Source organism: Rhinolophus hipposideros (assembly GCF_964194185.1).
Source record: "Rhinolophus hipposideros genome assembly, chromosome: 11".
NCBI lineage: Eukaryota > Metazoa > Chordata > Mammalia > Chiroptera > Rhinolophidae > Rhinolophus > Rhinolophus hipposideros.
This window is the reverse complement of record NC_138057.1, coordinates 32,872,807-32,898,589: the sequence shown is the minus strand read 5'-3', so window position 1 is coordinate 32,898,589 and position 25,783 is coordinate 32,872,807. Positions and strand designations below refer to the sequence as shown.

At 41.9% G+C, this 25,783-nt stretch overlaps 1 protein-coding gene across 5 annotated transcripts in view; it reads right to left on the bottom strand.

The window, feature by feature from the left end:
• Positions 1-24,953, bottom strand: part of LOC308504976 (histone-arginine methyltransferase CARM1-like) — a 231,913-nt gene extending 206,960 nt beyond the window's left edge. For 2 of the 5 annotated variants that reach the window (XM_081066629.1, XM_081066632.1), the window contains exon 1: positions 11,786-12,011. In XM_081066629.1, coding sequence (XP_080922755.1) covers positions 11,786-11,963 — 178 coding nt within the window. In that variant the 5' untranslated portion in view covers positions 11,964-12,011. Of the gene's footprint in view, positions 1-11,785; positions 12,101-16,428; positions 16,468-24,777 lie in introns of those variants that run through there. The other 3 variants (XM_081066633.1, XM_081066631.1, XM_081066630.1) reach the window with 3 other exon arrangements.
• Between the last annotated feature and the right edge of the window lie 830 nt (positions 24,954-25,783).

Here is a 25,783-nt window from a genome sequence, read left to right as displayed (position 1 = left end):
CTCTGAACCGCAGTCTCTTCTGACGCTCTTATTATTCTACAGATTAGAAAATTAATATCCATTGCCTATAGTTGACATGTTCTCTGCTCTTCTGATCTGATATTCCTAAAAATCTAAGGAAACAGAATTCATACCCTGCAGGATTTGTCATCTGTAGACAAGAAACATTCTTCTCTGAGGCAGAAAAAAAAAATATGAAATCAGAAATGAGTTTCCCTGTAAGGAAAATAATAAGCTTTATCCAAAGGAAACTCGTGAAGCAATGACACAGACCTTTTGTTTTCCAAACACAGAGAAGCATTATGAAGGCTCAGACGCCAGCCCTATGACAGCTGGGTTTGTATCTCAGCTCTGCTCCTGCGTCTGAATGTCTTAGGCCAGTTCCTAAACTCTGCCTCAGGGCACCTCACATTACTTTGCAAATACCTTAGGATCTGTGGTGTCATTAGCCAGATTTGGTTAGGGGAAGAGCAATACACACAATTTAGATTCACTTTCCTTTCCTTTTTTCTAATCTATGGATTTTCATTAATCTTTGATATTTCCGATAGCCAAGATCTAAGACATGGCTGTTCTCTCAAGCCTGTCAAGAATTTATCTCCATGTCTGTTAAAAAAATAAATTCTAAACCCATGGCTGTGTAAATGTCAAGGTTTGTGAGACAGTTTTAGATAATGATTTAAAGCCATAGAACATGGCTAGTACAAAAAACAGCAATATCTATACAGGTACCAGTTGCTTATCCCGTAAGATGCAACAGACCCATAGTAAGGGGTCCAGCTTCCTTTCCTCTTCCCTTCCTTCCTTCCTTCTTTTCCTCTTTCTTTCCTTCTTCATTCCCTTCACTTCCCTTCTCCCTCCATTTTTCCCTCCCTCCCTCCCTCTCTCCCTCACTTTCCCCTTCCTTCCTTACTCCCTTTTTCCTTTCCCATCTTGTACTAACTTCTTTGTTTCACTCTACAAAACGTCAGTTTAATTTCTAGTATTTGAAACAGCAGCTCACTCTGGCTCCCCTGTGAGTGACTTAATAAAAGTACTTCAGTGTCTAAACAGAAACACAAGGCAAAATATATCTCCAATACATCTCTTTCCTGCAAAGAAGCAAAGCTAGCTAAGCATTCCAGACAAAGGAGTGAAGTCATGATTAAGGTGCCAAAAAATTAAATAGAAGTTACCACAATGGGATTTGTCTTCTTCATAAATAGAGGTCTCGTCTGTCCAGCTATCTAGACCAAAGGATCTAGAAGCCAAAAGCACACTGGAGCTTATTTTTGTTTCATCAATCAGTGCCGCTCTGCAGAGATGTCATATATGTTTACACACAGGCTTTAGTACTGCAATCTAACTGCAAATTCCCCGAGAGTTTAGGACAGGACTATACATATACCTGACAACTAATGTGAGAAAGAGATATTCATCACATTGTGTTTAATAATTTATGTTAGAAGCACAAATACATTTTTCTCAAACAGGCCTATAGGAAGTCCAGCACAAAGATCCTGATGCTTTCTCAATGGTACTCGAATGCACGCTCTGTAAAAATGGTGACTTTTTTGGGTTCATTCCTTGTGGCAGGCAGACTCAGTGATCCCTGCCTCCAAATACTCAGGCCATTGTGTAATCCTCTCCCCTCAGGTGTGGACTGGCCTACTGACCAATAACTGCAACAAAAATCATGGATGTTACTTCCAAAATTAGGCTACGTAAGGCCGAGACTTTCATTTTGCTCGCTCTGTCTGTCTGTCTCTGTCTCTGTCTCTCTCTGCTCTCTCTCTCTGTCTCTCTCTGTCTCTCTCTCTGTCTCTCTCTCTCTCTGTCTCTCTCTCTGTCTCTCTCTCTCTGTCTCTCTCTCTCTCTCTCTCTCTCTCTCTCTCTCTCTCTCTCTCTCTCTCTCTCGGTGTCTTTGAGGAAACAAGTCGCCATGTTGCACAGGCCTGTGTGCCAAGAAACTGAACATGACCTCCACTGAACTGCCAGCCAGGAATTGAAGTCCTCGGGTAACAACCCTTGATAAACAACTGCGCCAACACACACACACACACACACACACACACACACACACACACACACACACACGTGGGCTTTGAAAGGGATCTTTACCCAGTCAAATCTATCAGACCTCGTCGCTAAGCAGAGCCCCAGTTACAGCCTGAGCAGAGGACCTATCTATGTCAGGTCCCGAGTCCTGACCACAGAAGCAGAGATAATCAATGTGTGTTGTTTTAAGCCACTAAGTTGGGGGTTATTTTGTATACTAAACAATGGATGACTAATGCACTGTTATTTCCCCAGTGCCTTGAACCATGCTTGGCTCATAGGTTGGTGCAATAAATACGAATTGCAGGGATCAATAAATGAAATTAATTAATGCCACTGATACGATAAAAGTTTCTGAAGAAAGTTAGTAAGCTATCCATCACAGTGCTGCTGTATACAACCCAGCAAGGTAAATAAATTCAATTGTCTACAAGAAACATGGTATCAAATACAATTTTCTAAAATAAACATATGGTAAATAAATACAATTTCTGATAAAAAAAACATATTAAACAAGCTTAAAAAACACATTAAACAAGTCATCATAATAGCCTCAAGTTTCACTTATATTCCCCAGGAGGTAACAATCAGCCAGCTATAGCTAAAAACAAAACAGTATTGGAGACCTTCTGACCCTTCTTAGCAAAGAGACTAACTAGGAACTCAATGTCACGATGATAAGATTCGGAATAGGCATAGCTCGAAGAGTCCTTTCACCTGACCTGGCCAGTGCCCTTTCTTCTTTATGCATTTATGATTTCTAATTGGAAAATATGCTTCAACCTTCTCACTCATATTCTCAAAAGCATTTGGGCCAACCTCTTCCCTTCCTCTCAATGTTCCTCATTAAATACTCTTTGTGAATTGTGGCCTGTGAGTCCAACTTCAATTTTAGTAAATAAAGAGTAAATAAATTTTTACAGTTCAAGAGTAAATAATTTTTTAGAAAATTTCTCATTACAGGTTGTGATAATTGCTATGAAAGCAAGAGTGCTGAGATAAATGGCAGTGGCTGCAGAAGGTACAGTAGGTGTTTAGCATGATGGAAAGTCCTTTCTGAAAACGTGACTTTCAAACTTGAAACTGGCGGCTGAGAAGGATCCAAATATACAAAGGGCTGGTTTGGGGATATGGGCATGAAACAGCATCTCAAACACAAGGAACAGCACATAAAAAAGCCCGGAGGAAAGGTTCCTCAGCAGAAGGTTGATATTACATATTGCAAACGTGAGAGACAACGATACACAATAAATGTATTGTAGTTTGCTAAAATCTATTTTGATACAATCACAAAACATATTTTTTTCAAACGGTCCTGTAGGGAGCCCAGCACAAAGTCTCGTCATGTTTTCTGAATGGCACAAGAATGTCAGCTCCATAAAAGTGGCAGTTTTGCTTTACAACTGCTTGTAAAATGTGTTTGCCTTATTTTTATTTGATCATTTTGACTGTACTTATTTGGAAAATTAATAGAAGTTGTTTTGAATTTTTTGTTGTTTAATCATTCTGTTTTTCTCATAACTTTATGAGGTAAAAAATTATTTCAGCTTCCAGGAGAGAAAACTAAGGTTCAGGCAGGTTTGGTAAACATGCCCAAGGTCACAAAGCTAGTAAACTGGGGGATCTGATCTGGTTGATCCAACCACCTCGCCAGGCTAATCATAAAACAGAGACTAACATAGTGAGAAGAAAATAACACAAAAAAAGAATCACACAATTTTATTGAGATGACTGGCCTGGAGTATGAAAACCTCGATTCTGTCTAAAATATGCCAAAAGCGATACCCTCAGTCACTCTACATTCTCATTAAGGCTGCTAAGCTCAGTGAAGGATCCACCTTCCTCCAAAGGATGAGCAAATGTCTCCTTATGCCATAGGCACATCCAACTTTGGGTTTGTGACTAGAAGTCCAGGTTTATCATGCGCTAAAGGCTGGGTAACTAACACTAGAAGGCATCACACAAAGGGGGCAGCAGTCAAGTTTTGAAGACACTATACCTGGGACAAAATGGACCAATAAAATAATGTCAATATTATTGACCCTCAGGTGATGTGAGGCTAGAGATGATGTGTCTAGCAGCTACCATGCAGGAGTAGCTTAGCTAAATTAAGGTAACTGTAACACTCAGAAAGTGATCTGGGATGTCCAGTGATCTCTCAGACCTGAAAAAAGGAGCTTATTCAAGAATGTAAAGTCATTCCTCTGAGGGGAGGATTTCTCTCCTATCAAAATGCTAATACACTGGGGAAACCTTTTATCTGAAAAAAAATCTTCTGGTTGAAACCCTGGGTAGTGGACACTGGGAGTGGAAACTGAGGGGTATGGGGAAAGCCCCCAAGCCCTAGGAACTCCTAAGGGAGGAAAGTCCTGGGAGGAGGGCATAAGAATGACAAAAGGCACTTCGGTTTCAAACCACCAGGGGTAAAAGTGCTCATCATCTATGACCTAAGCAGAGGGAGGAAGAGGTAAAGAGGGATTTTCATCCTGAGGATGGTTCTAACCTGCTACAGTTATAAACCTCATCTTTAAAGTAACTTTTTATTTCAAATGTCCTGCGGCCAGTCACAACACAAAGCACAAACACGTCACTGATACTTTCTTGTCTCAATAACCTTTGTTTCGAGGACTAACTCTGAAAATGAAGGGACAATTATGCTGTCTACAATTTACTCACAAAATTTCCATGCCTCTTTTCTCTTCCCAGCGTCACTGACTGAAAGTGTTAATCGGTGGATTGCCTGTCGTTGCCCTGATTTATTCATCAGTGCTGAATACAGAACACAGACCACATTTTGCTACAACTATTGAAAACAGGGGAAGAAAGAGATCTTAAGGGGTCATTATTTGACCAAGAAAACAAGTCTTTTCATCTATTTTACTTCTGCTGTCTTTAGACTCAGATACACAAGGGCCTTGGACGGTTTCCCATTTGTCATCTATTTGAGGTACCATTACTGCGTGACAGAGGAAGGAAAGGCTTTCTCTTTGCTGATGTGTCCCATGATGATGGAGCACAAACTTGGGGCTAGCTGTGAGTCTCAGCTGAGTTGCATTAAATATCTTTCTTGGAAAGCTATAAAGCAATCATGAAAATGTTGCTCTTGGTAAAATAAAAATAAGAGAAAGAAGTTAGTTGGCAGGATTCTGAGTATATTTCAGAGAAGTTACTTGGCAGGATTCTGACTGTATTTCGCATGCGTTCACAACTCTTCAGTGCAACAATATCTAAATAGTTGCTGGATTAAATGGTAGCGTGGGGGTTTTTCACTCCGAATATTAGGACTAGTCTTCTGTTTGGGAGAGGGACTACTGTGCCAAAGATCTATGTAGTATTTTTCAGATAGTTTGGATGGAGAAGTCTGAGAGTATTGTAAGTTTGTGATTATTGGTTGGGCATTACGGGGCAGTGGAAAGGATTCTGCATGTTTCCACCCTCCTCTGTCCATGTAAAAGGAGTTTTGCTAACACGCATGAAGGAGGTTCTTCATTGTCACAGCAACTAGGGCACAAGAATGGGGGTTGCTGGCATTTACTGCTAAGGGACCAAGGTGCAATGTCTCTCACCAGGAAGAAAGTCCCAGCACAAATGCTATTCGTGCCCCATTGAGACATACTGTGCCCCAGTAACAATTCTAGCCAGCCTCTCCCCCTACCCACTGTCCGCCTGGGGTTCTCTGACTCATGTCTTTAGGAGATTGACAGGACCCTGCCCAGGCAGCCACCTCCCCTCTTACTTCCTTGTCTGCCTGACTGCAAAGAAGGGGTTTTCTGGGCTACTCTCCCAAAGTGGTAGACCTGCATCATTTTATTCCTTTTGGGGTAGGGAGCAAGTTCAATTTAGGAGGGAAAAATGAGGAAGTTTATTGTGGTACACATCAAAACCCAGGCTCTGTGATGAGCTTTTTCAGTAATAAGGATGACCAGGGCTGTTATTATGGCCCTTCCGAAAGAAAGAGGGAAGGAAGGAGAGGGAGAGGGAGGGAAAGTGGGAGCAGGAGGGCGGGGGGTGGGGGGGAGAGAGGGAGGGGGAGAGAGAGAGAGAGAATGAATTACATCCTATATGGTCTGGTTCTCACTGGCAGTTTTAAAACATTGTCCCCAAGTTCTTTGACCCTCCTCCCATAAAGAGAAAGGGTCTACATCCTCTCTCCTTGAACCTGGGCAGACTTGTAACTGCTTTGACCAATAGAGAATGACACAGGTGACGTGAATGGATTTCCCTGGGAGTGTCACAAAAAGTAATGCAGCTCCTGCTCTGTCTGCTGGAAAACTCCCGCTTGGAACCATGACTCTACAGAAGTCCATGGTATGAAGAAACATGCAGGAGGAAGCCATGCCACCTGGAAAGGCCCCAGTGGCGAGACCCACTGACAGCCCTAGTCTTTGAGTCATCTCCAATGTATTAGTCAAGACTCTCCGGAGAAACAGAACCCAGAGGGTGTGTTTCTATATAGAAAGTGATTTATTTCAAAGAATGGGCTCACACAATTATGGAGGCTGGCAAGTTCAAAACATGCAGGGTAGGCTGGCAGGGTGAAGACTCAGGGAAGAGCCAGTATTGCAGTTCAAGTCCTGAGGTCAGCAGCTGGCAGAATTCTTTCTTACTCAGGGACGATCAGTCTTTGTTCTATTAGCACCTTCAACTAATTAGGTGAGGCCCACCCACATTCTGGAGAGTAATCTACTTTACTCAAAGTCACCAATTTAAATGTTAATCTCATCTAAAAATGCCCTCACAGAAACATCCAGAATATCAGACCAAATATCTGGGCAAATGGCCCACCAAAATTGACACAAAAAATTAGCCAACACACCTGCCCAGATGTCAGCTCAGGTGAATGAAGCTCTCTTGGCTCTCTCAGACCAACTTGGCCAACAGCTGAGTGCCAATGAATAACTTCAGTCAATACTAGAAAATGCTAGAAGGAGCAAAAGAATCACCCAGCCAAGCCTTTGCCTGATTCCTAACCCAGAGTATGGGAGCATTATACATTAGTTATTTTAACTCACCGAGTTTAGAGGTTGCTTGCTATGCTTGATAACTGGAACTCACAATACTCCTCATCTCTCTTAACAAGCGTCAGCTACACTGGACATCTCAAATACACTAACTCCTTCTAGCCTCAGAGACTTTTTACCTGCCATTCTTTCTGCCTGTAATATCCCCCACACACACACGCCATCTTGGCTTAGCTGCCTCCTTTCATCCTTCCTGCGTCAGATCAAATACAGTGGTACCTCAGTTTTCGAATGTAATCCGTTCCGGAAGACCGTTCAAGTGCTGAAACGTTTGAAAACCAAGGCACGGTTTCCCCATAGAAAGTAATGCAAAATGGATTAATCCATTCCAGACTTTTAAAATCAACCCCTAAAACTACAAATTTAGCATGAATTTTACTAATGATACAATAGATCCATAAAATTTACAGCATTCATAAACCGAAACGTTCATCAACGGAGATGTTACAAAACCGAGGTACCACTGTATTACTTCCTCAGAGGCCTTCCCTGACCACTCTCTCTAAACTGGCCTCCCTCTCTATTTCTCAACTTTTTTTCATTCTGTTCATTTTCTTTAAAACATTTATCTCAATCTGAAATTACCTTGCTGTGTCTTTGGCTATTGGCCTCCCCCAATTAAAACACTAGTTCGATAAAGATGGGTCCTTATCCAGCTCATTTATTGCTTGCACGGTGATTAGCATAGAACATGTGTTCCACAAATATTTGTTGAATAAAACATAATAAATGCTTGTGTTGTATGACTTCAGGATTATGTCTGTAGGCCTCAACTTACTCTGTTTTCACAAAATTTAATAAAGGAAGATTAAAATTCCCATGTGATACTGAGGATGTTTTTCTCTTTCTTCTGCTCTTTTCCCCCCCCCTCTTCTAATAAGATGAGCAAATACCTAGGGAACAAAAATCCTTGAGTCCTTTTATAACACTTCAGGGACAAAAAATCACTACATTTTTATACTTGAGCATCTATGTGGTTTATTTATATATTTTCCTAACACTTCAGGATTAATTACAAGACCATTGTAAACTAAGAAAGGGAATAAATGTTCTCTCTTCTCTCCTGGAGACCAAGTCTACCCTTAGCCTGTGTGTGATACAATCTCAGCTCTTGTTTCGTCCAACCCCGAGGGATGGGGCTTTCAGAGAGCTTGAAGAAAGGGAAGGAAAGAAACAGGCCCATCCACCACCCATTTTTTGTTTCCTCTCCATTTCCCAGTTTTTTCAGATGCTTGAAGTATGACAACAATATCCGTTTTTTTCCCATCCCCTGAACCCAAGTCCCGGTGCACGGGTCCTTCTTACCTGCAGCTGTCCTCCACGCCCAGCAGGCACCCACTCCTACCCTCCATACTAATTCCCTTGTATGTATTCTGATTTTCCCTGGTATCAACCATGTCTTTTACTTTCTGCTTTCTGATGCTTTGACACAGGGGGACTTGCTGACCCTGGAGAGACTGCCCCTCCCAGGTTAGCCAATTCCTAGAGACAGCAAACAACTCACCTCCGAGCACACTTTTCAAATACCAACCAACCCACTATCCACAGCCACTATCCACTATCCACAGTCCTAATCACCCCACGAAGACGTACCAAACAACTCGGACAGGCTCTACACCCCAGAGCCCACTGAAATTATTCAAGCTCACCATGCTAAGTCTGCTTACCCTGCCTTCCCCATTCCTTGCCCTAGAGAGCACAGGGAAGGCTCCTGCCCACAGTTCCCCTCTCTCCTTCTGCCTCATGACCAATTCTGGTGCTTCTCCATTTGCTCCCACCCACGGTGTGGTGTGCCCCCTCCTGTTGGGAGCGGTGAGTGACAAACTAACTTTTCATTGACAGTCATCTCATTTGTGGACCACACTTTACCTCAAATTTTGCATTAATACGTTGTATTTTAAACCGTCTCTCTAGACTGTAAGTAAAGGCAGTGTCTTAATCATTTGGGGGCAACTCAGATTCTGTACTTAGTGCTCAGTATTTTAAGTTTTATTTTAGCAAGATTTAAAAATTCTTGATTTAAATCACTGATTCATTCAAGAAACATTTATTGATGCCTTGTGTGTACTACGCATTGTGGAATGCTCTGGGGACAGGAGGATGAATTAAACATGTTTCAGTCAGGCTCCTGGTAGGATAAAGACTCAAGACATAGTTAAGGAAAGAATAAATGAATGAATGTCTCCCCAGAATTCACAAGCTGGAGCGCATTATTTGCCAGATCACCTGGTGTGTTCCCTTCATGAAATCACTGTTAACACTAGAGGGTTTTAAAATAAACTGATTTGTCTTGTTCTATCCCATTCTTTACACAAGCTATTGCAATTGGGAATCTAAAAGATGATTCAATTTTTCCAAGTTATTACCAGATTTAATTAAGTCTTACTTAGAACACCTTGAGACTACAGCCTAGCTATCCTTCAGAACAGCCTGCGGACACTGTTTTGGGGGGATAGAATATAAATATTATTAATAATAGTGAACACTTATTGAGCTCTTAATATATGCCAGGCATTGTACCAGACATGGTGTATGCATTATCTAATAACATGACATAAGTATTATCATCCTTATTTTATAGATGAAAAAAAAAACGATGCTCAAATAGGGAGAATAATTTGCTAAATGCAGCACAGCTAATAAACAATGCCAGAATTTACTCCAGAGTATACTTGTTTATCAACTAATCCTAACGTGAGCTAAGAAACTACAATTTTCTAAAGGTGCATTGCTTAGGCCTGTCCTTAAAGTCCATTAAAGACTTTGGGCCAACCTTCATCATCAGGAGCTTTCCTACCCATTCAAAATTCTGCTAATAAATCGACATTATTTGAGTACATCAGAATCTTTCTTCTAATAGTTTACTAGAATTTGTTTTTAAGCTTGCGCTGCCTGGTCACTATCCACAGGGGCCTAGTAGATCACAGAATAAAATGAGCTATTAAAAACAACAACAACAACAACAACAAACACACACGAACCTCCAGAATAGTTACTTTCCCAGAACTCTCCATAGAAGAGTAGTAAGCTTTAATAACTGCAATCATATATAGAATGTTTTTAGGACTAAAGCTGTTAAGAGAGTGAGTTCTTTGCTTCCTTGCTAATGAATCTTTCCCGAGGAATTTAGTTACAATCTGATGACAATGACTGCCTGCCTTAACTTTAATTATTCTTTCTAGTGGTCCTCTCTAGACTTGACTTACTGCATTCAGGTAAGAGCTCACTGCTCTACGTAAGACAATTATATCTTCGTAGACCAGGCATTGGGGAATGCATTGGGGAGTCTACAACTTCAGTCACCTTGAACCTCGGATATTTCTTAATGCACATTTGTGGGAAAGAAATTCATAGGACACCAACTAGTGTGTAAATCTCAAATCTGCTCTTTCGTTTCTCCCTGTGTATGGCTGCATATTAAACAAAATTACCACAACAGACAAACGGAACTCTTTCTGGCACCTTGAGTTTCAGAACTACCAGGGGAAACACTGAAAGCTACTCCTTTATCCCTCTTGCATCCAAAAGAGAAATTGATGAGTTGCTGAGTAAGGCTTTTGATCCCTTGCCAAGCTTCAAGCTTCTTAAGACACTAGTGGAATGGTATTTGATACTTCTTTTTTAAAGACTCAAATCTCCCCATTCCAGCCTAACCCGGGAAGACACATCTCAAGACTTTCTTTTATTCCACAATAAGCACCAAGTGCCTACTATGTGCCTGAGTCTGTTCTAAGGCCTTGGAGATACAGCAGTGAGTATGTATTCTATTTATCACTGAGGAGCAATAGGAAGTACCTTTGAGTTATTTGTAATTCCCACTAGAACCAAACCCCAGCGCAGAGCCCAGAATCTTAGAAGTTAGGGTGAGAAGAGACCCCAGGAGTCTTTGGAGCCTCACAGCTGCCTAGGGTTCTGTTGCCAACACTTAACTAGAAAGGGGTCTTTCATAGGAACTGTGGGGAGGAGGTGTGAGTCCCTCATATTTACATGCAGAGTTGGCATGCAAGTATGTGCACTTCCAAGGGCCAGGAACTACAGAGTTCCTAGAATTCTCAAAAAAGGTACGAGATCCCACACAGATGAGAAGCATTCCCTTAGCATACCGGTAGCTGCAAGAACCCAGAGGACTGCACTTGCACGTCTTTGCTAAAGGTCACCTTTTGAACCAAAAAGTCATGCCTAGGAGACGCTACATTGGCCGCGACAGTCTCTCAGTCCTCCCTACACTTCTCACTTTGCCCCCAGAAAGCTCCAGGTGCAGCTGTAAGGCAGAGCGGGGACGAGCAGCGCGCAGGCCTGAAAGTAAAAGGACATCGGTTCCTGTCCTGCTCTGCTGCTGAAGACGAGTCCCCCCCCCCCAAAAAAAAAAAACCCACCAATTCGCACCTCTTTTCTCCGGACCTCACTTCGGACCTAAGTTAAAACTTAGGGCCTGTGTGCCCTCGGCTTCCAAGTTCTCCGAGAGCAATAAAGACCCAAGGGGAGCAATTTGGGCCTTTTGGGGAAGGGAGGTGGCGCCGCGGTTCCCCTCCGCGAGCCGTCGGGGTGCACAGCTGCGCAGCGCCCCGGAGAGAGCGCGCCCGCCCCCCTGTGCCCGCGCCCCGAGCTCACACACGCCCTCCTCTCGCGTCCCTTCCACGCCGCTGTGCCCTCCACGCGCGCACACGGGCCGCAGCCTCCGAGCGGGACTCGGGACTAGCGCGCACGGGCTGCCACTAGTACTTCACCGTCTGTCACTGTCGCGTCCGCCTCCTCCCCTGCCGGGTGCACCTCCAGCCACAGAGGTTTGGGGTTGGGGGGTGACAGCGGCCCAGCCGCGAAGAGCTGCTCCTCGGTCACGAAGCGCAGCTGCACGCGGTAGTACAGACGCGCGGGGACCCGGGCCGGCGCGGGGGCCGTGGCCATGGTGCGAGCGCCGCGGCCCGAACCCCGGCGGCGCCTCCTCCGCGCCCTGGGCCCGGGGAGCAGCTGCCGGGGGAGGGGAGGGACTTGGCAGCGCCGGCCACCTGCCTCACCTCCGCGGCAAGTTCAGTCTTCGCGCTGGAACTCGCCGGCTGACGTCCCGGACACCTGCTGACCTCCCCCCCAGCCCCCCCCCCGGCCACGCGGCCCTCCCACACACGTCTCGCGGGAGCGCGCGACGGGTGCGCACGTGGGCGTGACCGCCTCGCGGGGCAGCAGCTGAGAACACGCCAGTGGAGAGAGGGCGCGACGCACCTGGAGACAGTTGGGCTTTGGAAGCAGAAGGGTGACACCTGCTGTTCGGCCGCACCGCTCTGCGGCCGTGAAGGTCGCCGTGGACCCGGCCTTGGCTCCGGGCTGTGCTTGGTGGGCACTCACATCGGGTCGGGGGGCCACCGGCGCCTGCGGGGAAGCAAGGGCTCCAAGTGCCGAGCTCTGTCCTTAGCGACGGGATCCGGACGGCGCCAGCGAGGCGGGAGGAAGCCCGGGGCTCCCTGCGGTTGTCTGGGCCCAAGGACCCCTCTAGCCTCCCCTCACGTAATTCGCAACGGAACACTTGCTCCTAGATTGTGAACCATTTCCCGAGAAGTGGATCGGGAGGTCCAGGGACTCTTGTCCCCAAGTGGACGCCTGACTCCCGCAGCTACCTACCCTAGCCAGTTGGTTCCAGCATCAAAGAATGAAGGCTGCAAACCCTGGGGAACCAAAGCACACGTGGTTAGCCTCCTAAGCAGAGAAGTTCTGCTGCAGCGGGTTAAGAGACGGAAATAGTCCTTTTGAGACTCATGTGCCATTAAAGGGAACTTTTCTTCAACTTCTGGGTGTCCTCCATCTGTGGCCTGACAGAAAGGATTGCAAGGAGGAAACAAGGATTGTAAATCTATTGGGATTCCATGAAGACAATGTCCTCACCTAAGCAGACTGACTTTACAAGAACGAGCTTCCATAGGGGTCTGTAAGTTCAGAGTTTCCAACTGGACCTGCTAAATCCAGTCGGGCTTTATGAAATCTCATTTATCTCCTCCCTCCCAGCCCACCTCCCATGTGTCCTAGTTCCTTTAGTAGCCTTTCTGGCTCCTACCCTTATTCCCTCCCAAAGCTTTCTCATCCCTCCTTTTCTGTCTCTTCTCTAAGTAACCGGCTCCTCTTTCTTCCTTCTTCATTCTCACTTCCTACTGCCTCTTGGCTTTGATTTGTGCTCTGGAAGCCCCTGGAAAACAGATATCCTTTAAAGAGTTGGGGAGTTGTGGAAAAAGTTCTGCTGTAAGGACGACAGAATATCTACATCCTGCCCCACCCCACCCCTCACTGTGTCATTCTGCCTCTCCTGCTTCCAGCCTCCTCAAAGCATATTCCCACCTTCCCTATTCCTTCTCAAGCCCGCCTTAATGGCACTAGGTACTTTTAGGCTACCCAAGAGCCTCCAAAGTAGCTCTTAGAGTTCTTTATCCTCCTGCTAAAAAGCTTGTTCACCCTTCAGATGTTGTCAGCTGTTAACTTGGAAAGTAAACCTGGGGAGGGTGACTGCTTTAAACTAAAATGTGAATAATGGACGAAAATGACTCATAAGCACCTCTAAAAGGGCAGTATTTGACCTTAGTAGAATTCCTGTCAGACTCTCAAGAAACCTGGAGTTCTGTTACTTAATAGCAATCTCTCTCCCACATTAATGAAGGGGACACAAACCCAATTTAGGCTAACTTGAGCAAAAACTCAAAATAGCATGATTCGCTAAAAAGCTGGGAAGTCCAAGCTTTGGCCGTGACTAGATTTAGGAACTCAATTAAGGGGAACCAGATGGACTTGACTCTATCTTACAGAGAGACCTTAATCATTTGCTGAAAGCAGTCACTGAGCTGACTTGCAACCTTTCAGCACTCCTCCTCTAACTCCAAAGCAGCTTGGGTCATTTGAAAATGACTGGCTTGCTGTGATAGGTCTACCCAATTTGAGACTTGGACCAGGGAGACTGGAAGCCTTACTAAGTTCTCATCCTCGGAATGTTGGATGAGCAGATAACTAGAGAGAGGAAGTAGCTGGGATGACAAAGCAAGTAATAATCATGACATCTAATGCCAAGTGCTTACTACACGCCTGGCACTGTTCTAAGCATATTACATTAATTCATTTGCTCCTCCCCACTCCCTGTGAGACAGACACTATTATTACCCTCATTTTCACTGATGAAGACATGAAGTCACAAAGATTAACTAACTTGCCCAAAGTCACAGCTTAGAAGGGGCATAACTCCACTACAACAATTCAGACAGAAAAGTCCATGAATAGCCTTTACTACCACTTCTCAATGTGAGAAGCTAGTGGACTAATTTCTTAGTATTCCAAATGGATATAGTTCAAGATCTTTATGAGTCCCCAGAATTGTGAGCACAGAAATATTTAAAAGGTTCCCACTTCCTCTCCTCTCATCCTCCCACTCTCACGCAGAAAGTTAAGAAGTGCTTAGACTTTCCCTCAAGTGTTTCACCTTCCGGTAGTTTTTGTTTGTTTGTTTGTTTGTTTGTTGTTGTTTTGAGTGTTTTTACACTCAAGCAGTTTTTGCCCTGGTGCAAACACCTGTAGCAGCACAAAGTTCCATGAATCATTTCTTCTTAGTTCTGAATCGAGTATAAGGTAGATTCACTATCATCCTCTATTTGAACCACCATTGAATTCAACTTTCAAACTTCTGTTATCTAACAGCCATCACACTCTTCCACCTCTTATTTTTGTCATCAGCACATTCTTTTCCTGATGAAAAAAAAAAAGCCACGAAACTTTTTTTTAGATCAACTCAGGAGACTTACTGAGAAGACAGAGAAGCGCCAGCCTGCAATACAGTGTTGATGGAGTACAGCTGGACAGACTTATCTGCTCCTTCCTGTCTCTGCTCTGCCAGCCTCAGCCTGTGCCAGGGGGCCTGTGTCTTACCAGCTATTTGCAGAGACTAAATGGAGGTCAGAGGATCAAACTTGGGAAACCAAGCCATGCCCCACATTCTTCCCCTTGGGTATCCTCTAGACAGAATAAGCCCCTCGGACGTGAAGGAAAGACCCTGCCACACGATTTCCCTGATAGACCTCCACCATTTCCGCCTCCTGATGGACATCGTTGTCAATATAGCATCAAAAACATAGACTATTTCCGTACATACTATCTGTGTCCAAAGCTTTGAGAGAGTCTTTCTACCCTGTTCTTTCTCCATCTAAAACATGAAGGAAAAAAAGTCCTCTGGCCAGCATCATTTGAGGGTCTGTGGGAGGAAACTCAGCTCAGCTTCAGTATCTGAAGGATAGCATCAGACCAGTGCGGAGCTGAGAGAGAGAAAGGAGGTCCAGAATCAGGTGCATACCTGAGTGGGCATATGCACCTCTGTCTATCTCCTGCTTCCCACAGGAAGCAGCCCAGTCTGTTAATGGACTGCAAATTCAATAGTTTGAGGTCTAAACTAGGTTCTTCAATACGTGGGGAGCCCTTTCTTTTATCTGATGGCAGATCCCACCTCCTGGTCCAGACGTTGTTTTCAGAGGGACTCAAACCTCCTGTTTCCTTCCCCTGATTTCAAAGTATATTATCCTCAGCAGTATGATGGTCACACTACTCATTATGGTGTTCCACACAAAAAAAGATTTGTGCTTCAGCCACATAACACATTTCCACACATCATGAAGCTTTTGATGTCAGCAGTAATCAAAATACAGTATAACAATCTGCATGTGATCTAGCCCACTAAACAATTGGAGTCAAGACTCATTATTTGCAGATTCCACATTTGTGAACTCACCTATTCACTAACATTTATTTGTAACCCTCAAATCAATATTAGCAGTGGTTTTGTGATCATTTGCAGACACGTGCCGAGTGGTGAAAAGTTTGAGTTGCTCGGTGCACGCATTCCCAGCTGAGGGTGAGCAACGTGATCCTCTGCCTTCTTGTTTCAACTCTTACACTTACAGGTCATGACTAGCAAGAAATGAAAAGGGAGCCCTACAGGGTTGGGAGTGCAAGGAAGAAGCAAGCCATGCTGAGAAGTACCAAGCAGCTTGGAAGGAGGCAGATTTGGGGTCCAATGCCAGCCGGGCTCCTTATTACTTGGGTAATCCAAGTAAATTACTCAGATGCTTTGAATTTATGGAAGTTTATGACCCTATAAGCTTCCTGTGAAAATTAAATGACATTGGATAGCAGTCACTAATTATATAGTGGCTATTATCAGTATTATTACTCATTGAAGAAAATATAGACAAGTAAAAAGATAAAAGCTTACATCAACCATGTTCCCTCACCTGAAGGCAACCATTGGAATTATTTTAGAAGCATTATTTCTAACATTGTTCTTCTATTAGCCAGCTAATCTTGTCATCGAGTCAGCTTTTTTTATTGAAAGAGAAAAAATAGTGTGAATACTCACAGGTATGAAAGATGTACATAGAATTGACTCCATTTTTCCCTGATAAGAGAAAAAAAGACTTATTAGGTACAAAGACATATAAGTTTCAGCTTTTACTTATTTTTGGTTTTGTTCTGTCATTTATTTATGGCTTGTGAGTTATATTATACTCATGCCCACAGGCACATTGGCATGTTTTGTAAACTACCAAATAAACAGTAGCTCTATTTCCAAATCCGTTTGTAGGGAGGTGAAAGCAAACATAAAACAAAACAAAACAAAAAAAAAAACAATTGGGGAAAACAAGCTGGAAAACTGAGAAAAGGGTTGGAAGGTGGGAGGGGCATTTTGAAAACTAACGTGATTATGAATCTACAAAATCATAGTTAAATCCACAGTCAGACCCCCTGCAATAGTCAGTTACAAAGACATGAGTTTGCTGGTCATCTGCCTAGAGTTCTTCCCAGAGAAACGATGTGTTTGTAGGAGATCTATAAATGATTGCTCACGAGGTTCTGCTCTCCAAGCAGGAATTACAAGACTAACATAACAAACTTACTGACCCACCTGTTATTCTCTCAGCAATTCACCATAAACCAGAATACACTTGATTATCAGACTTATTAGAGAATATAGTAGAAAGAATAAAATGGATGATAACAAAAAAAAATGGATCAGCAAGTATTTCACTAATGTACCAATACCCTTTTCAACTTCATACATAAAAGAAAGTTGCTTTGCCCATTCATCTTAATGCTTCCTTCCATTCCTAATATTCTATATATGCAGAGCGATGGTTGATATTTATTAATTGGTCTACATGCATTCTCATTTGCAAGTATCATATGGTTGCAGATGTATGTATAGGCTAGTCCACATTTTAAAGGGCAATACAAGTCAACCTTTATCATGCTTAAGAATCATCTGGAGAGATGGTTAAAATGCAGATTGCTGAGCCCTGCCCCTAGTGATTCTTATTTAGCAGGCCTAGTTCATGCCTAAGAACTTTTATTTCTAATTCTATTTCTAATAAGATCTCAAGTGATGCCAATGCTGCTGTCTACCTCCTGGGGACCGCACGTAAAATAGCTCTGTTCTCACCTTGGGAGGAGTTGCCTGAAGTCAGGCTGCCTGTTGAAACACGCAGCCGCTACTCTAGGAAGCTGACGAATTGCCTATACCAGTGGATCATGAAACATAATTGTATCATTCAATTATAAGCGTGTAGTATTTGCAAGTAGTTGGTTTTGCCACAGACATTTTGAACTACTTCCACATCATTTCAAAGCTGTAATAATAGTTTATTTTGTCAGGGACATGTTGACATTGGAATTTCCAGAAGGGGCAAATGAAGGACAGTTAGACCATTTTAAAGAGCTTTTAACTCCATGCTTACAAAACAACCAATCAGCATTTCCCTTTCATTTGTACTTAAAGGCTACATGAGCATCCGAGTTATGGTACAAAAAGCATTTTAACCTTTCTTTTTGCCACGTCACATCCTCATCTGCAAAGTGAGGATGGTAATTTCTATATCAAAGACTTGATGGGAGCATTAAATTAATAAGGAGTATGAAAGCAACAACAGAGCCCAGGGTAATGCTCCTTGACTCGCCAGTCTCTCAGCTTATCTCATCTTTGCCATCAGAGAACTCACTCATCACAGATAGTAACTATATATATAGGGTGTGTGTGTGTGTGTGTGTGTGTGTGTGTGTGTGTGTGTGTTCTGATTTAGTTAACCTCTCTCTCCCCCACATTATTGTAAATCCCATGGGCATCTGCTTTGCTCACTGTTGAAACCACACTTAACCCCATTCCTGGTTCATAACGGGCAATTGGAAAACATTTATTGAATGAATGACAATATTTGGCCTATGGTAAAAACTCAGTAAATGTCAATTTAAGAATAGATATATACAAAATATTAGATGCAATCAAAATGAAAAATGTAGAGAAGAAAGGCATTCTTAATTAAGAATTTGAATGTGACGCCAGAATTAGCCGCAAAACTAACAGCATTCGCTGGGGACTGCTGAAGTTTCTAGCTGCAACTGCAAAGCAAAGACTGACAACTCTTGCTTTAAAAGTTGGGTCATTGCCTAGAAGGAGGAGGAGGACGGAAAAAAGGTGGGAAGAGAGGAGGGGGAAGAGGGAGAGGAGGAGGAGGAAGAAGACGAGGAGAAGGCTGAGCCACCTATCTCTTGGGTCCTCCTTTATTTTTGTTTAAGAATCTACTAAGCCTCTGATTTCTTCAAACATATTGCTTGTTCTTTCTGAGTTCGCCTTCCTACTGGAAAATTTCTATCAGTGATACCATAAGCAAAGAATCCTAGAATTTACAAGCACAATTCAGAGTTGCAGCTCAATAGATCCTACAGGTCTGCCAAATTTGTCAACTTTACAATGATGGTCTGGAGGAAAAGAGTGGCTCAATTAGATAGCCCGAAACACTGACACACAAATAGCACATACATTTTTACCTTTCAAGGTTCAAAATTAATTTTTTGGTATGAGAACATTATCAGTATGACAGTTTTACTATACAAGTTAAAAATAGAAATTGCATAATAGGACAAAGACTCTATATCATTGAGCTTTTAGTCCAGGTGCACTGCAAAGTGTTTTCTTGGAAGAAGGAGAAACAAACAGCTCAATTCCTGAGGCAGAAGTTGCATAAGGAGACAACAAACTAATTGTAGGCAATAAAAATAAATCAACACAATTTTTACATATATATAAATGCAAAGTAGATTATTTTAGACAGCTTTCCCAAGCTTTGAAATCAGAACTCAACCTGCAGAACGCATGCCGTTTATCAAATACAGCACAGCATTAGTTTGGAAAGCTTTCCAAGGAAATTCAAATGTTCTGTAGTTTTGCATTAAGGGTCTACTGTCTTTCTTCTGCTACGAATTTTTGTACTTGGAAATTATGTCTCTATTAAGGAAAAGATTCCTAGTATGTACATGCTGAAGAGATAATATATTTATGTATATAGTTTTCAGTTTATGGTGCATAGAGACGGGGTTCCAAGTAATCAGAGCTATGCTTCCATTTCACCCACAGGCTGGGACACTTTCTTAGCCTCTCTGTGCCTCAAGTACAGCCACTCCCCCCCCCCCCACAAGAGGGGGATAATAATAAAGCTAACTTCATGGAGTAATGGTCAGAATTACTTCATTAATTTTTATTTATTTGGGCTAGTTTAAAATTTGTTTCCATTCCCCAAACAGGCATAGTTCTATAGCATATGGCAATAGGAATACATGCAAAAGTACTTGGTAATGCTAAGACCCACACAGAGAATTTTATTAATGCTATTTAACGTACCGTCTAAAATAAGAAAGGAACATAGCTACTGGCCATTGGTAAAAACAGCCCCAAATGGTCACTTGTGAGGCGAGCTTCTGCAGGTTGACTGAGCCCACGCCTCCTTAGGTCTTTCAGAGTGGCAGCACTCAGTACTTTGCATCGACCTTTCATGGTACCTGCCAATTATCTTCCCCGGGTACCTGCTAAGAGGGGCTGCAATCTCGAACAGCTGCAATCTCTGCTCTTTAAAAATAGAAAACCACTTTAACCTGTGTAGGCTGAACACAAGAGTGGGCAGAAAACTACCTCAACCCTAGTCCACTCAAAGCTTTCTCCTCCTTTGTATCTTAAAACACTGAGTTTTTCTTCAAACAATGCATTATTTTTCTGAAAATTAGAAATGAATTGGTCAAATAGGATATTTATTGGTTAACCAACTATACACAAAAATGAATGACTGCTACTTTCCTAGTTTCTTTATACATATTACTACAATGGAGAGAAATAATCAGTCTTGAGGATGATTTTCGAAAGTCACTTAGTCCACAGGCTATAAACCACCACACAAAAAGGAAATACAAAAAAATATATATTTATATAGAAGATCAAATGCTCAAGCTCATTCAATTTGTAAAATGTGAAATAAAAATATGAAGGAAATCTTTTTTTTTTTTACTTTGTGGAATCACAAAAGATTTTAAAAATTGTATTGACTAAGGGACAGAGAAATAAGCATACTGGCTTGCTGATGATGGTTATGTAAATTGGTATATCTCTTTGGAGGGCAGTATCTATCAAATTTCAAAATACCTATCTCTTATTACTCAGCAATTCCACTTCTAAAATAGACTGCAAATGGACTGGAGTCAAAGCTTATGAGAAGGCCAGATTTTAAGGTCAAAATCTAAACAAAATAACAAATTTATTCTGAAATCCCTTCAATCCACCTCAAAGTACAACATATCCTATAGGGTTGTAATGCAATTTACATGCAAGTAGTGTATAAATGTGTAGAGACACATATGCAAAATATAACCGGTATTTCTAGCAACAGAAGATGATGGGACCATCACTCAGTACCTGAAAAGACAAAATTGAATTTATTGATGATTAAAGGGGAGTTATGATCAGGCACAGTGTCTGCACAGAGTAGACTGATGAGCTTACCTGTTTTGTTTTCTTTTTTTAATTTATTTTTAAGCATGGAATTAAGGGCTTAAGAAGTATAAGTAGCTTGACATCATCTGTAGAAGCCTGGTTACTTAGGCGAGACCATTGATTGGTTGGAATTAAGGCTGCTCATGGAAGTGAGTTCCATCGCTGATTAGCTGGTTTTTCAGAAGGGTGGGGTTGACATTGATTGATTGGCTTGTGAAAACTTGTTCAAATTGTTGATTCATTGATTTATAAGGAGTTTTGGTGGCACCTTGTTATCATAGCTATAGAACAGTCCATCATTTCAGAAATGTGTGGGAATTTTTTCATTGTCTTCAGTGGAGCTCACTGAAATGTCTTTTGACGTAATGCCATAAACCCACAAGTGCAGGAGTCCTGTGGACAAGGAAATTCACTGCCTAAGGAGGACGCAAAGAACGTAAAGTGTTCAAATCGTTTGGTAGCTTCATACTATGGAATACAATGAAACTTTTCATAAGGAAGGAATCTGGATGTACTGATAGGGGGCAGTTTCCAAGATATGGTGGTGAATACGAAAGGCAAGGTATAGAACAAGTTCTTATCCATAATCTCTGGAAGGATAAAAAAGAAACTGATAAAAAAGATTTACCTCAGGAGAGAGGATCTGGGAACCTGGTGATGGGGAAAGAGGAGAACCTTTCATTAGAAAGTCAGCATTCAAAAACCGGAACTCTTAGACTCCAAGTTCCATTCTCTTTTCACACTGCCCTTCCAAACTCCTCTACGTTACGTGCTATTTTTCAGGTCGATGTTCCCGATAGCTTTGCATAAGAGTACCTCTGATATATTCCACAAAATGGTCATTAAAAACTTACTACATAACACCATTAGCTAAAATCCCTCTCTTCTTATTCATTCCCAGTCGCTTTGTTGAATGTTTTCTCAAAGTTTGGCAAACCTGGGTTAAACACCCTTCTTAGAGATCCTCTCAAGGCAACATTGTCCTGCCCAGAGAGCTTGGTGTCATACACATTCCCGGCCCTCTGCCTGCTCCGTACCTCCCAAGGCAGTCTCACTTAGTCACCCTTTGGAATGCTCATGGTGTTTACATTCTTCATAAACCCGAAGCCTGTTTTCTCCACATTCCCTATTTAGTCAGTGCAGAGTTGACATATTCTATATATGTCTTTCAACCGCCTCCTAAATCAGTGCCTCCAGGGCCTCTGAAGTATTTTCAGCAATCTTCTCTCATATCTTTCCAGCCTCTTGCATGCAATTGAGAGGCTCAGAACTAAACACAGCCCGTGGTGCGGTCTCTAGAGACCTCCATAGCAATTATTACTACAGTGAGAAGAGAACTCATTAATGCAAAATAAAGTGGAGCAAGAACAAAGTCCTGTCAGAATGACTGAAATTTCTAGGGCTGCTGGAGTCAGCACTGAGTGAAGGGTGGCAGGGGGAATGAGAAGGGTATATGAACCATCAGCACAACACAGTATCAACATGACCCAAGGCCCATGGTCAGATGGCTGAAGGTGCTATGAGATCAAAATATTCACACTACTGTATGCTTGTTCCCTGGGAAGCAGCAGGGTGAACTAAGTAGGAGAATTTATTCATTTTTATTTAACTTTCAACAATTACATAGGTACTCCATGGGCACTGTGAAGAGTAGAAACTACATGAATGAAGTAAGATGAAGCAAATACAAGTTATAATTTGTGCATAAAGCGACAACTATAGTTAAGATTTCTGATGCAAATCCTCCAGATATTTTTCTCTACACATCAATAGATGTTTCAAATTGTGTTTTAATCTGCATTGCAATTCAATAATATATTATGAATATTATATCTATTTCATAAATTTGTTCCTAATCATTGCAAAGCATTCTCCAATGTATGGATTTCAATGAATGTTGCACAATTGGTTTACCATCTTTCACTATTCACCATTTCACTATTCACCATTCACCTGTAAGAAGCAGTCTTTTAGCTATCTCATACCCATTTTCTGTGGTTGGTGCCCAGTGATGGAGGGTTTTATTGTTGGGGGTGGTGATAAAAGACTCAATCCCTCAGGAAGATAAAAATAATTTTAAGTTGCTATACCTCTAGCAACATTGCCTTTAAATAAATAAATAAATAATCATAGAATTACAAAAAGAAGTAGACAAATCTAGAGAGTGAGAGTTTAAAACTCACCTCTCTGAGTAAATGATAGGACAAAATATACCAGAATGAATACTGAAAATATGAACAACATAATTACAAACTTGAGCAAATGAACGTACATAGAATCTGCACACAGTATTGAATACCGCACATTCTTTTATGATACACACAATATTTAAGGAAACTTACTATATACTAAGTCATAAGGTAAACCTACACTAATCTCAAAAGATTAAAATCATATAGAATTTATTCTCTGACAGCAATGAAACTAAGTGACAAACCAATCACAAGATAACTAGAAAATCCTCATAGTTGGGAAAGTAAGACACGGATTTCCAAGTTGTCCATGGGTTAAACAGGACATGAAAACATAAATTAGACAATGTTTCGAAAAGAATGATTACAAACACATTTCAAAATGTCCCTGCACATCTTTATGCCAGTAGATCGAATGACTTAGGGAAAACGAAAAATTTTCTGAAAAAAAATATAACTTCTTCAAACTAACTTATGAAGGAATTAAAAACCTGTGTCATAACAGAACCATTAAAAAAACTGAACCAGTCATTTAAAATCTTCCCGAAAAGGTCCAAGTGGCTTCACTGATGAAGTCCACCAAATATTCAAGAAACAAATAAACAAGACAGAGGTATTGATAGAGGAACATTATTAAAAGAAAACATATCGGATAAATACCCCAAAGATAAGAAAGACATTTTAATATATAAGTCCTTTTTACTGTACCTAATAAGCACTCCAAAAGAGTCGGTTATTAGCTTTATTAGTAGTCAAAAAACTGGAATCCCAGAAAAACATCATTCCTCTCTAGCATAATAGTAGCAATGACTAACCAAGCCCTTTCCCCTGAACCACCCAGGGGAACATACATGGGGGTTATAGACCCTCCCACAAGCTGCCCTCGGCCCTCCCACAGAGCTCTCTGGGTCCCTGGTTACACTCATGTGTTACCTCATTTAATTGTCACACTACCCCTATATTGTGGATCCTGTTCTTATCTTGATTTTATAGATGATGAGACTCAATTTTAGAAAAGTGATTTCCATGGCCACATAGCTAGCAGATGGCCTGCTGGGAATGGAAAACAGGCAAACTGGAAAGCTCATACCCTTTGCTTATCCTCCATAACTATATCATAAGTGGTACCACTGAGCTTTTCAGTGCTGTCAATCAGAATATTTGCTTTCCCATAACAACACTCCCCTTCCTTGGCAAAGATAAACGAGTGCTGACTACTTCAAAGAAGCATATGGTGCCAAGGATTGACCTTTGGATAGCTATTTACAGAATGCCGACATTCTGAAGTTTGTGCCATCGTCCAGCATCAGGCGGTCAGCAGTTACCCATAACAGGTGTTTAAAATAGTACTTGACAAATATTTATTAACTCCATAACACAGGGATTAATATTAGAAGCTGTCCCACTGAGTTGTTGGGATAATTAAATGAGTTAATACATAAGTCCTTTATTTCACCCATCAAGAAGCAAGCAGTCAGAAGGCATCACCACAAAACACCTTCCTTTCAACCTCCCATCATGGCCAAAAAGCAGTTTCTTCTTTTGGACACCGTGTCCCCTCAGCCCCAACTGCATTCTATTATGATGAGCATCCATGAGCAAAGAACACATTAATTTCAACATTTTTGTTCCTCTCAAAGAAGAAATATCCTGATTCTGCAGGAATGTTGGCGGTTGATCAAATCAATTCAATTACTAAGCATACCCATCACTGCAGTGTCTTGGCTTCTTTATCATGAGGTGAGTTGCGTTCTCCAGTCTGGAATAAATTTCCCATCTGGACACATTACTCTCCCTCCTCTTACAGCTGTATCAGTTTCAGTCCTTTGATTTCTCAGAGACTTTGCTACGTGAGTCAGTCCAGTGTGTAACACCAAGTCTAAGGAATCACGAGTCATGTGTTACATTCATTTCCTATTTTTATCTTTGCTTGGTGGAGTGCGTTGTGGGGTTTTAAAATAGATCTTGGTCTTCTTGGACCTTTGTATTCTAATGTATTCTTAGGTTGAAAGAAAAAATGTACAAAGCCAGATTTAAAGCACAGCCTTCTTCTCACAAGCCCCGACTAAGCAGTTGCTCTTGGTGAGCAGAAAGAGAAGCCCCGCAGCAGATCCCTGGGATGGCAGGATTGTGGTGACTGTTCCTCTGCCAGCACCTTCTGCAGGTTCTTTAGTCCTGAGCAAGACAACCAGAGGACCAGGGTCCCCAGCATGTACTTGTCTTGATGCCACAGACGAAACAATTGAAAGCAGTCAGGCTTCCTTATAAATCTGACATCCGAATTTAAAGAATAAATGAAAACTTTGAAATGTCCTGAATTTTAGAGAGATGGTATGCCATTTACAGGAGTATTAGGTCATTACTCTGACCCAAGAATTTTAGTCTAGTGGGTACAAATTTCAACATCCATAAACTCAGCTCTGTTACAAACGTATTTTTTAAATCTCTATTTCCAGTTCCCATTCTGCTAGTTAGCAGAAAACTGCATAGCTGTTACCTTTATAAAAAAGAATTGGATTGGGAAAAGGAATTTTTTTTAACTTTATATATTTCTGCATGATTTTATTTTTTTATTTTATGGAATGAAAGGGTCCAGTCTCTCTAACTTCTAATAATAATCCTCTTTGGACCAGATCTATTATTTATGGACAAACAGGATGGTGATATTTCAGAATATTCCAGGTTCTCCCAGCAGAACATTGCAGTGCAAA